Source organism: Coregonus lavaretus (assembly GCF_964263955.1).
Source record: "Coregonus lavaretus genome assembly, chromosome: 9".
Classification (NCBI taxonomy): Eukaryota; Metazoa; Chordata; class Actinopteri; order Salmoniformes; family Salmonidae; genus Coregonus; species Coregonus lavaretus.
In genome coordinates, this window is record NC_139996.1 from 35,722,856 (window position 1) to 35,734,966 (window position 12,111).

General features: G+C 43.4%; 1 protein-coding gene across 1 annotated transcript in view; it reads left to right on the forward strand.

The window, feature by feature from the left end:
* Positions 1–10,521, forward strand: part of LOC311135252 (DNA topoisomerase I, mitochondrial) — a 33,776-nt gene extending 23,255 nt beyond the window's left edge. Inside the window, exons 13-20 of the mRNA XM_084169194.1 lie at positions 3,100–3,243; positions 3,398–3,583; positions 5,756–5,824; positions 8,680–8,794; positions 9,592–9,719; positions 9,843–9,940; positions 10,033–10,182; positions 10,332–10,521. Of these exons, the coding sequence (XP_084025320.1) occupies positions 3,100–3,243; positions 3,398–3,583; positions 5,756–5,824; positions 8,680–8,794; positions 9,592–9,719; positions 9,843–9,940; positions 10,033–10,182; positions 10,332–10,434 (993 nt within the window). The 3' untranslated portion in view covers positions 10,435–10,521. The remainder of the gene's footprint in view (positions 1–3,099; positions 3,244–3,397; positions 3,584–5,755; positions 5,825–8,679; positions 8,795–9,591; positions 9,720–9,842; positions 9,941–10,032; positions 10,183–10,331) is intronic.
* The last annotated feature ends 1,590 nt before the right edge of the window (positions 10,522–12,111 follow it).

A 12,111-nucleotide genomic window follows, 5' to 3' on the forward strand; every position in this document is an offset into this window, starting at 1 on the left:
TTCGTAAATTCACTCAGGAGTGCGCTCTCGCGTTTGTAAATTCAGAGCATTGTCAGATTATCCGTTTGTAAATTCGGAGCGTTTCGCTCTCGGAGCGTTCAGAGCGCACACTGGACGCTCTGGCCGAGGAGTAGGGTTGCATAGAGCGTTCTGACCTCACAACGGCAGTCAAGCACCCAAGCTAACTGGCTAAAGTTGGCTAGCATGCTAGCTACTTCAACACAAATGAGAGAACACCTCATTCTTTCTTGCCCTAGCAGAGCTGGTTAGGCTGTTTTCATGTTATCTAGAGCGTTGGTGACTGTGCTGCTGGCAACAATTTAATTAGGTTTACTGACAACGATCATATTCAACGGTTGTTGTGCGTTCGTAAATTCATCAGATATTCTGCGCTCTGGCACACTGACTTGCGCAACCGTTTGTTTGTCCAGACGAAACCAGTCTGTCAGAAGTTGCTAGCTCAGGTCTAAATTCTGAAACTAAATATCACAAAACATCTTTGCTTTGATTTTAAGCCTCAAAATACAACTAGCTTAGCTAACAGCTAAATGTTTGTTTTAGACTTTGGTATAATTGTAATTCTATTTGAGGCTTCACATGTTGTCATGGACAATATTAATGTTATTTCCAACAACCAATGAGCAACTGCGCCGTAAATCCAGCTGCATATTGAGTTTGGCAAAGATATGGCCTTTCGGCAAAGACATGGAGTGGAATGTTAGCTAAAAAGACTGGTACCCAGTCTAGACATTCAATCCCATCCTGGATCAACATCCCTGTTGCCTAAATTCTTTTTGATAAGTAAAATTAAATTTGTTATTTATACTTTTTTTTAAATAGCGCACCCTGTGTGCACTTCCGGTAATACCGTATACCCTGGTATGGTACAGAAATGGTATGAAAATCTGGATACCATCCAACCCTAATGTTTTGGAATATTTTTATTCTGTACAGGCCATTAAACTGTTTTAAAGTCACCCATTGGCCTCATGGTGAAATCCCTGAGGTTTCCTTCGCCTCCGGCAACTGAGTTAGGAAGGACGCCTGTATCTTTTGTAATGACTGCATGTGTTGATACACCACTCAAAGTGAAATTAATAACTTCACCATGCTCAAAGGGATATTCAATGCCAGCTTTTTTTATCAATGGGTGCCTTTCTTTGCGAGGCATTGGAAAACCTCCCTGGTATTTGGGGTTGAATCTGTGTTTGAAATTCACTGCTCGACTGAGGGACCTTACAGATTGTATGTGTGGGGTACAGAGATGAGGTAGTCATACAAAAATCATGTTAAACACTATTGTAGCACACAGTGAGTCCATGCAACGTATGTGACTTGTTAATCAGATTTTTACTCCTGAGCTTATTTAGGCTTGCCATAACAAAGGGGTTGAATACTTGACTCGACATTTCAGCTTTTCATTTTATATCAATTTGTAAAAATGTCTAAAAATATAATTCCACTTTGACAATATGGGCTATTGTGTGTAGGCCAATTTTAAATTCAGGCTGTAACACCACAAAATGTGGATGTGAATACTTTCAGAAGGCACTGTAGAAGTCTGCGAACGAGAGGTGTATGTGTTTTGTATGTCTTCGGAGCTACTAAATTCCTTAACTTACGAGCAGAATGTTAATTGTTGACTAGTAAGAATGGAGGATAGGCTACCTTTGTTTGTGTGCGCAGTTGTAAGAATCTAACCGATTTCCATCAATTTAGTTTAACGGAACCTCTACTTTTCAGAAAGCACAAGTCATTTGTTTGCCTACAATATCTCCAATGCCACAAATAGTGGTAGCCTTGTGGCATTTTTATGGGTAACCCAAGGCTAGTTGTTAGTCTCTCCCATTGTCCTAAACAATGTTTATAAGATATATAGTTGATGGCCATGACTTTCCATTCATTCAAACATGCACAGATTGCCGTAGAGTGCATTTACTGGCTTCATACAGTCAGGAAAAAGACTCTCAATTTCATCTCGAAATTGCTTCAATTATTTACATAGATTCTGTTTGTACACTGCATGGCCATTATGATTAGGTTCCGCAGCTGTTGAAATGTTTAGTTTTTTTGTCATAGTTCGGAGTGTGTTGTATTGTATTTTACCAAGGCATATTGAATAGATGAAATCTTGTAAGTTTAAGTTGAGGGTTTGATTTGTGCTGTTGAATAGGCCTAGAAGTCACACTGGGAAATTGTGAACAATTGTTTTGATTTTTAAGGAGAGGTCTGTGGGGAGCACGTCTATCTGCGAGTTTAGAAGCCATTTTCTTTTGTGTTGCTTGAGAGGAACATGAGTCGTGATTCATTGCAATTTGTCAGCTTTGTTGTGTGGTGTGCATGGATCAGAGGTGTTTTGTGGGAATGTGTGGTGTGCCTGTGATTCATTTTGCCATCTCCCCACCACTGCTTAGTGAGAGAAGTGTGCCTTGAGAATCCCCAATATGGCGATTGCCTGCTCTGCTCCATCTCCCTGGAGTCTTTCAGAGATTAACAAGGTTACACAGAGGCTTAGAATAAACAGTCCACTCTCCTCCATCACTATCCTACCCATACAACTCCTAAAAAAATGTTCCTCTACTTTACTGCATTATTGAAGGATTCCATTTCATGACATGGGTGTTGGCGCATTCTGCCAATAAAGGGGGGAAATAAACCAGTACTAGGGTCTGATTCTCTCTCTTTATTTTGAAGGTTAAGTTACTCCACAAGTTGTTGCCATGACGATGTGGTGGTGGCAACAACGAGGTGGGGCTAGCTAATTAAACAGCCACAGGCTACACTACTACGCTAACACAATGTCACCCTCTCTGACTGCCTCTCTCCACTAGACATTTAACAGGTTAAACGCATGTGGAAGAATTTGATTACTAGACACATGACTGTGAATACATTGTTTTAACCACAATCTCATGAAATACTGAAAGGGCTATGATTGAGTGTTGGCCCTTGGTTGTAGCAAGTGCAAGGCTTCTGACTAGAATGAGAAGGCACTGCCTGGAGGCTGCACCTTACCATGTAGTAAAACACGTGGAGAGACCATGTAAAGATTATGTATTGACCATAGAGTTCCTAAGGCTCAGTGTTGTGGTTCCCCAGGGTGAGAAGGACTGGGAGAAGTATGAGGTCGCCCGCCGGTTGAAGAGCTGTGTGAATGGGATACGCCAGCAGTACCAGCAGGACCTCAAGTCCAAACAGTTGGGGACCCGCCAGAGAGCTGTGGCCCTCTACTTCATAGATAAGGTCTGTCTCTCTGGGACCCTCCTCTGCCATACACAGGTTGATGGGTATTAAACCACAGCCAAGAGACAATCTAAATACTCCAATCCTTTAGTCAGTCACCCCATTCTGCCAGACCATATCCCCTGTGCATGCTAAGTCTGGTGGTTTCCTCCAGCTGGCCCTGAGAGCGGGTAACGAGAAGGAGGAGGGCGAGACGGCAGACACGGTGGGCTGCTGCTCCCTGAGGGTGGAGCACATCACCCTCCATGACCAGCTGGAGGACAAGGACTGTGTGGTGGAGTTTGACTTCCTGGGTAAAGATTGTATCCGCTACTACAACAAGGTCCACGTCACCAAGAGGGTAAGGAGCCAGCAGCCTCAGTACCACTAACTGTTACAAGGGATGTGTCTGAAATGGCACCCTAAATGCATTACTTTTGGCCAGGCACTCAGAGTAGGTGCCCTGGGGTGGAGGACACAGAGAGCGGCCTGGGAGAGCGCCCCGGGATAACTTAACTTCTAAAATCGAGTTAAAATAAAAAATGGACAGGTCAATTTGACAGGGATTATGCAAAAGTTTGTTTAACTTTTAGGGTTGTTCTTCATTTAAAAAAATCTGGAATATGCCAACACTTAAACCCAAATGACTGCTTTATGTGTTCTTGATAAAGTGTTGAAGAGAATTTATCAATTGCCTACTCACACTTTAATTGGTTTTCCCATCAGGCCCGATTTATTAAAGTAACTGTCCAGTGTTTCCAGATTTCTATAAAATATGACCTATCATTAAAGCTGTAATCCTTAATGGTGAAACAGCCACATCTGTTGGTGATATTACAACAACAAAGTTACTGCAAACAACAAACACTTATTTCCCCTCGGACATAAATGCATGCGCGATAGAAGAGCACTATGTCCTGCTATTTATTAATTATTTTTTTATGCTGCGAGACGGTCAGCTTGGAAGCAAAAACAACGGTGGTGGGGCGGCCAGTGGCCCCGTTTTCCGCTACTGCGGATTGCATCTTTAATTACAATATTAGTTAAGTCGTTTTCCGTCCAAAAAATGGTAATTAGGTATTTTAAAAAGCAGTTATTCTGTGTTTGAATGGTGTGGGCATACCCCAACAACAGAATGGTGTGGGTGTATACCGGTCATATAAAAATATGAATGTCAAGTAAACAGCTGACTGGCCAGGTCAGCCAATGAGACATCTCGGACAAAAAACATGACGTCATGTTACATGAGGAAATGGCAAGCATTTTGGGAAAGGGTCTGTTTGAAAAAAGTTTAAGGTGTTTTTTTTTTTAAGTTATTAAATTTTTCTATAATTTATGCTTTGGCCACATGAGTATAGGACAAGTCAACATTATTTGTGTATGAGTTAACAGAATTAGCTTTTAAAAGTGAGATTTCCACTGGACAGTTGTGTAACTTTTTTAATCTATCAGTCAAAGTAATTCTGACACAAAAACAAGGAATGGAGAATTTTATCTTTCAATTTTCGCCTGGTTCCATTCTGAATTCTGCCAAGCAGCTGTCTGTCAGTGTGAAAATTAGGCTAAACAACATTAGCTCGAGTGTCAGGATTCAGCTCCAGTATGATTCAGCCATGCTGTCTCCAAGATGGAATAGGAAATGTTGCACCTGACAGACAGTTGTTTTTTTGGGCAGAATATGTAATTATTCAAATGAGAGTATTTAAAAGCAACACATCAGGTACATTTTAATGAGTGTTCTGAGAATTCTAGCATGTTTATTCCAAGGAAATGAGATCTGGTTAATTTCAGATTAGATGGAGGGAATTCTCATTCCAGCTCCATGGGAGAGCATGATGAATTGCAATGTAAAGTGTTGGATAGCCAGATCATCACATCATTCATTATCTGTTTACCAATCTTCACTTGCCAGCGTCTGCATTCTGTGTCCGGTGTCTTTGCTTATCATCTAAACAGCATTTAGAATGTTGAACCACCATACTGCTGCGTTCTCCAAACATAGCTGTGTCTTAGACATCTGTTCATGCATAAACAGCCTGTGATGAGTGCAGATTGTTGCCATGTTTTCAGGTCCATCCTGATGACACCAACACATTGGTTGATCAATCAATCAGCCGTCGTCGCTGTTACTCCACTCCAGACACTGAATCTGGAATAAATATTTCGAAATCCTCACGCATCCATCCGTTCATCACAGGCTCTTATTTCCCTATTAATTTAGTTCTGGCTCAAGAATAAATTGTCATTCAAATCGTTCTGTTTTGAAAAGCAACACATCTGCTACCATTAATTAGTTCCTTGCATATTTTAGCTGGTTTATTTAGAGCAGGAGGAAAACAGGACTTCTTGGAAATGTCAAATATAATTGAGTGGATCTTTTTTCCTCTCTCCCCTGTGAGCTGGAAGAGCAGGGTAGACAGCCATGGGCTCTCCTATCATGATCTGTGTGTAGACTAGGTGTGGAGGTCTAGGACAGACAGGGTGGGATTTAAAACCGGTCTCTCTTTGTCTTGTCCTTGTTTTGTTTATCCAGGTGTTCAAGAACCTCAAGCTCTTCATGGAGAACAAGGAGCCTGGAGACGACCTGTTTGATCGCCTCAACGTGAGTCACACAGAACCAGTCTGGCTTGTTTATCTCAACATGTAAACAAGCAAACATCCCTCACAGCTTGTTGCCAGTGTTGCTGTGCTGTAGACGGCTGTAGCCTGACGATACAGTAAAGCCCAGTGAGTGACCATTACAGCCACAAGTGTGAATTTAGCCTCAGAGAACCCTCTCCATCCTGCTGTGTGTTTGCCTGTAGCCTCTGTCTACTCCCTGCTTCTCCTGTGCCTTAAAGGGAGAACAGGAAGGCAAAGAGGCCGATATGGGGTGGGTGGATTATACATAAATCCTCTGTCCTTTCACCTCTCCTTTGGCAGAAGGAAGTCATTGTCGCCAGGCAGTGGAGCAGGTCTTGCCGGTGGCCAAGGTTATTGCTATGATTGGTGTGAAATGACATGGTTGTGATCTGCTCCTGAGAGCCAAGATGCGGGTGGGGGGGTGGGGGGGGGTCTCCTTCGTAACCTATGGCACATCAGGAAATGGAGGGGCACGTTTTGGAGGGTGAAATGTTAATCGCTGCTCCGAGCCGGGCTGATTGACACTTTTTAAAAGGCCAGGTGAGGGTGTAAGCACCAGCCACAGAAGAAATTGGAACAGGCTCTAATAACTGCCTTCCCTCCAACACGTTTAGCTGGGCCAGGCTTGAGACCTGGTTATCCACCTGCTGAGGACAGTAAAAGGGTCTGAGTTTGTGGGACTGTCAGTAGCCTATATAAAGGAACAGCAGTTGGTAGTACAGTACATGTCTGACTCAACATGGCTACCCGAGTGAGTGGTCTGTTCAAACTTTTACATCCCTGTGGCTGTTGGTAGAGCTTGTCGCTTGCAACGCCAGGGTTGTGGGTTCGATTCCCATGGGGGACCGGTATGGGGAAAAATTGTTTCGCTCACTACTGCATGTCACTGGATAAGAGCTTCTGCTAAATTACTAAAATGTCAATTTATTCAGGCTGAGAACTAGGAGTGTGTAATAGGGAGTTTATCTTAGCATTCCACCACCAGAAGCTTCTCAAACCCTTGATGTACCTGTCCTGCTGCCCAAACCTTCTCCACAGCATTCTTGACCCTTTATCTCTGGCAGTCAGAGCAGGTTCAGGGAGAACACAACAAACCAGACAGTAGCTGACCACAAGGCCAGGCTGAGGTATCTCTGCGGTCCAGAGCCATGGTATCGGTGAAGGCCAGATGGATGTGGTCTGATACTGGCTCACCTCCATCCATTGCCTCTGTCAAGACTTCTGTCAGGGGTCAATATCACTACACACCTGGATGCTCACAGATAGCAGATCACACCTGTCTGTACACACTAACGCAGTGTGAGATCAGCCTTGGTAAGAGAGAAGCTCCTATTGTTAGTGTAACACTTAACCACCGTAATGACAGGGAGGAGGGAAGGTGAGGACACCACATTTGACCCCCAAATTCCCAGCCGGTGTCATTATAGTCTCTGCAAGGGCAGGAGGACAGTTGAAGGACTAATTAAGAATGCAGATGTGTGTGACGGCATCCTGGGTTTAATGGGCTACCCCAGTGGTTGAGGAACGGGTAGAGGGGTATGAAGGTCGTTCTGCCCCCGCAGCAGCCTCCCTGTCTGAGGGGGAGTTAGGGATGGGTGTGTCCTGAGTGACCCAGGTCTGTCTGCGAGATGAGATTTTCATTATACCAGCATCACCCTTACTCCACAACACTGTAGTGCTCTAGGATCAAATCAAATTTTATTTGTCACATGCGCCAAATACAACGTGTGTGTGTAGACCTTACAGTGAAACGCTTACTTACAAGCCCTTAACCAACAATGCAGTTTTAAGAAAGAATACCAAAAAAAATACAATATAAAATAATACGAAATAAAAGTTACAAATAATTAAAGCAATCTCACTGGGATTGCTTTAGTTAATTAATTGTCTATACACACACCCATGTGACGCCCATGTAATTATGTTGGGGTGTGTGTGTCATTACAGCTGTAGTCCCCTGCTCTTAACCTCTAAAGCATTATTTTGTTATATATTTTTCATTTACCAGAAGCTCCTATCCAGAGCAACTTACAGGAGCAATTAGGGTTAGGTGCCTTGCTCAACGCTTTTTTTCAATGGCTCTGGGATTCGATCCAGTGACCTTTCCGTTACTGGCCCAACGCTCTTAACCGCTAGGCTACTTGCCACCATGTTATTGGCGTGGAGAGCCTTACTGTGTGGTGGTGCAGTTAATGGAAATGTAATTCTTGTCTTAGGCAGATCTAACTATTTAATAATTCAGAGGAAAGTAATATGATGGCTTTTTTAATCTACTCCTTATTCTAAATGATGGCGATAATACAGAGACAGTATTTTTCATTTTCTTCCTATGCAGATGTTTAAAATTCAATATCAAAGAATTTCTGGGTAACAATTAAGTACCTTATGTGATAGTTTTCAATTAAAATGGTCAAAAATAAACTTCTTAGCAAAGAGCAATCTTTCAAGCAAGAATTTGACAAGGAGTATCTGGGAGTGGTCTCTCTGGGGAGGGGAAAACTAGCGGTTATTGGCAGAGAGGTTTGGAACTCTTTCTTATTGGTCTATTAACTAATTAAACTCCACAAAAGGCTGACATTTCAGGCGGTCTTTTCATACAGCTCTTACACGAACAGGGCATTATCATGTTCACAATTTCACAGTATTAGTCCAACCTCATAGTGAGGAAATGTATATTTAAACACAGAAAATGTTTTTGACTGCACTGGGCCTTTTTATGGAAGACTGAGTTCAAACCTCAGGACTGTACTGCCATCTAGTGTTTCTGGACATACTTTTTCACACCTGTCTTGATCCAGTCCTCGATTCTTGCGTATGTGTGTCTCCTCCATCCAGACGGGCTTGTTGAATAAGCACCTGTCATCCCTGCTGCCTGGCCTGACTGCTAAGGTATTCAGGACTTACAACGCCTCCATCACCCTGCAGGAGCAGCTCCGACAGCTGTCCAACAGTACGTCCCCCAAACACCACATATACATTTAAATGCCATCCTTACAGGTGCATTCGTTTTATAGCATTTGTTTACCAAACATGTCCATCAACCTGTTCAGACGTCTGTGAATGCAATTGCTGTTTAGAACTCCTGCAAGAACCCGCTATGGAGCTGCGTCTCATGCCATGCCTGTTAATTTCAGCAGTGATTCATTCCTATAGAATACTGTTGTGTATCTCAGTTCCAGCATGTTCTGTGTTCACTCAGTGTTAGTGTCCCTGCGTGCAGTATGTTGGCTGAGATCCTCTCAGCATGCTGGGTTATTACGTTGTTAATCCTTATGTTTTGCTGGGGCCCAGTACCCCCCTCCCTCCCCTCTCATGGTGGATGTTTCTGTTTATAGAGGTGTCACACTGGATTGCTACTAAGATTAAATCTGTTTACAGTGTGGGTAGCAACCTGTAATGAAATTAGACATGTGCATGTTTTCAAAGGCAAGCAGGTGCAAGTGAGGATGATCTGGGTGGGGGAAGAGTAGATTGGCCAGGGGGAGGGGCTATAGAGGTACAGAAGGGAAATAGAGTGCTCCCTGGTGGTCTGTTAATCAAATATTAGCTCACCCATCAGCACATTAAATGTTTGATAGACCAACCATGGACAAGAGGGCTTCCTGCCTCCTGCTCTGTATATATTGCCTGAATTAAGCCATCCACTTGATCTTGTAATGACTAGTGAGCTTATGTATTTACAGTGAGCTAAGGTATTAACTCCCGTTACCACCACCATTCATAGTCCTTTGTTCCCCTGCTCCACAGTGACAGACAACCCGGCAGAGAAGCTGCTCTCCTACAACCGGGCCAACCGAGCGGTTGCAATTCTGTGTAACCACCAGCGGGCCCCGCCAAAGACCTTTGATCAGTCTATGGCCAACCTCCAGTCCAAGGTGAAGGGGGATCAACAGATACTTGATACAGAGATAAGTCGAGGGGTGATATATGATGTTGTCATGTCCTAGTTTAGCTCAATGTTTACTTCAGTCTGCCCTCTCTTCATACACCACTTCCAGATTGACGGCAGGAGGGAGCAGTTGGCCCTGGCCAAGAGTGAGCTGAAGCTGGCCAAGAAGGAGGTCAAAGCTCACAGCTCAGACAGCAAGCTGCAGGCGTGAGTTGCCCTTAATGGTAGCAGACAGACAGGGAATATTATTGCTCATACAGGGCAGACAATATCCTGACTGAACTCCTGTGTGTTTCCAGGGTGGTGGAGCGTAAGAAGAAGGCTGTGCAGCGTTGTGAGGAGCAGCTTATGAAGATGGAGGTTCAGGCCACAGACCGAGAGGAGAACAAGCAGATCGCACTGGGCACCTCCAAACTCAACTACCTGGATCCACGCATCAGCGTGGCCTGGTGAGAGCGCACACACACAGGTCTAAAATATGACACTGTATGTGTGTCCAACACCTGACACCTAAATGATGCATTTGCAACACATACATTATTATCCAGTTATTAATGTTGTGCATTATTTCTCATCCATGGTTTTGCCCTCCCCATAGGTGTAAGAACATGGAGGTGCCCCTGGACAAAATTTATAACAAATCTCAGAGGGATAAGTTTGCCTGGGCTGTTGACATGACCAGGACAGATTTTATATTCTAAGTCAGCCTCTACCCTTTGGTTCTACCTAAATGTAAAGACTAGGAGGCAGCTTTTATCCTCTGCTCTCTGGTTTTAACTGCCAATGTGTTGAACTACAGAACCCTTGAATTTTTCACTCCGCTTCACAGCAAGTTTTTTCCAAGTTTTTAATTGCTGTTGTTGGCACTTAGATTTTTTTGTTTATTATTGTTAATGGTAAATCAAGATGATCTTATAGAAAGTATGGAGAATGTTTCCTTTTATACGTCTTTTTTATAAACATTAAATAAAGGTTCCTAAGAAAAGTATGGCAAAGCCTCTTCTGTGTTTTTGCATGTCAGCTCCTGTCAGTTAAGACGTGCCTTTAGCATGTCTCACCTAAGGTCATCATGCATGGATGTTATTATCACCACAGTCATAGAGCTGGCCATGTGGATTGAGTGAGATGTCAGGTGTGACTTGGTGTGCAATGTAAAGAGTCAGAAATTGAAAGTGTTAGGTCTGATTGAGCTGGCCTCCAAGGTTGTTGCTGAGAGTTTTTCAGTCTAAATAACCTCCTAGTGCAGGGATCAGCAGCTATACTGAACAAAAATATAAATGCAACATGCAATAATTTCAAATATTTTACTGAGTTACAGTTCATATAAGGAAATCAGTAAATTGAAATAACGTAATTAAGCCCACATTTATGGATTTCACATGACGGAATACAGATATGCATCTGTTGGTTACAGACACCTTAAACAAAAGGTAGGGGCGTGGATCAGAACCAGTCAGTATCTGGTGTGACCACCATTTGCCTCATGCAGAACGACACATCTCCTTCACATAGAGTTGATCAGGCTGGTGATTGTGGCCTGTGGAATGTTGCCCCACTCTTCAATGGCTGTGCAAAGTTGCTGTATATTGACGGAAACTGGAACACGCTGTCGTACACGTTGATCCAGAGCATCCCAAACATGCTCAATGGGTGACATTTCTGGTGAGTATGCAGGCCATAGAAGAACAGACATTTTCAGCTTCCAGGAATTGTGTACAGATCCTTGCGACATGGGGCCGTGCATCATCATGCTGTAACATGAGGTGATGGCGGCGGATACATGGCATGACAAGGGGCCTCAGGATCTGTTCACTGTATCTCTGCATTCAAATTGCAATCGATAAAATGCAATTGTGTTCATTGTCCGTAGCTTATGCCTGCTCATACCATAACCCAACTGGCACCATGGGGCACTCTGTTCACAACGTTGACATCAGAAAACCGCTAGCCCACACGACACTACACGTGGTCTGCAGTTGTGACGCCGGTTGGACGTACTGCCACTCTCTAAAACGACGTTGGATGCGGCTTATGGTAGAGAAATTGACATTCAATTATCTAGCAACAGCTCTGGTGGACATTACTGCAGTCAGCATGCCAATTGTGCGCTCCATCAAAACTTGAGACATCTGTGGCGTTATGACAGAACTGCTCATTTTAGTGGCCTTTTATCGTCCCCAGAACAAGATGCACCTGTGTAATGAAGATGCTTCTTGATATGCCACACCTGTCAGCTGGATGGATTATCTTGGCAAAGGAGCAATGCTCACTAACAGGGAAGTAAACAAATTTGTGCACAGAATTTGAGAGAAATAAGCTTTTTGTGCATATGGAACAGTTCTGGGATCTTTTGTTTCAGCTCATGAAACATGGGACCA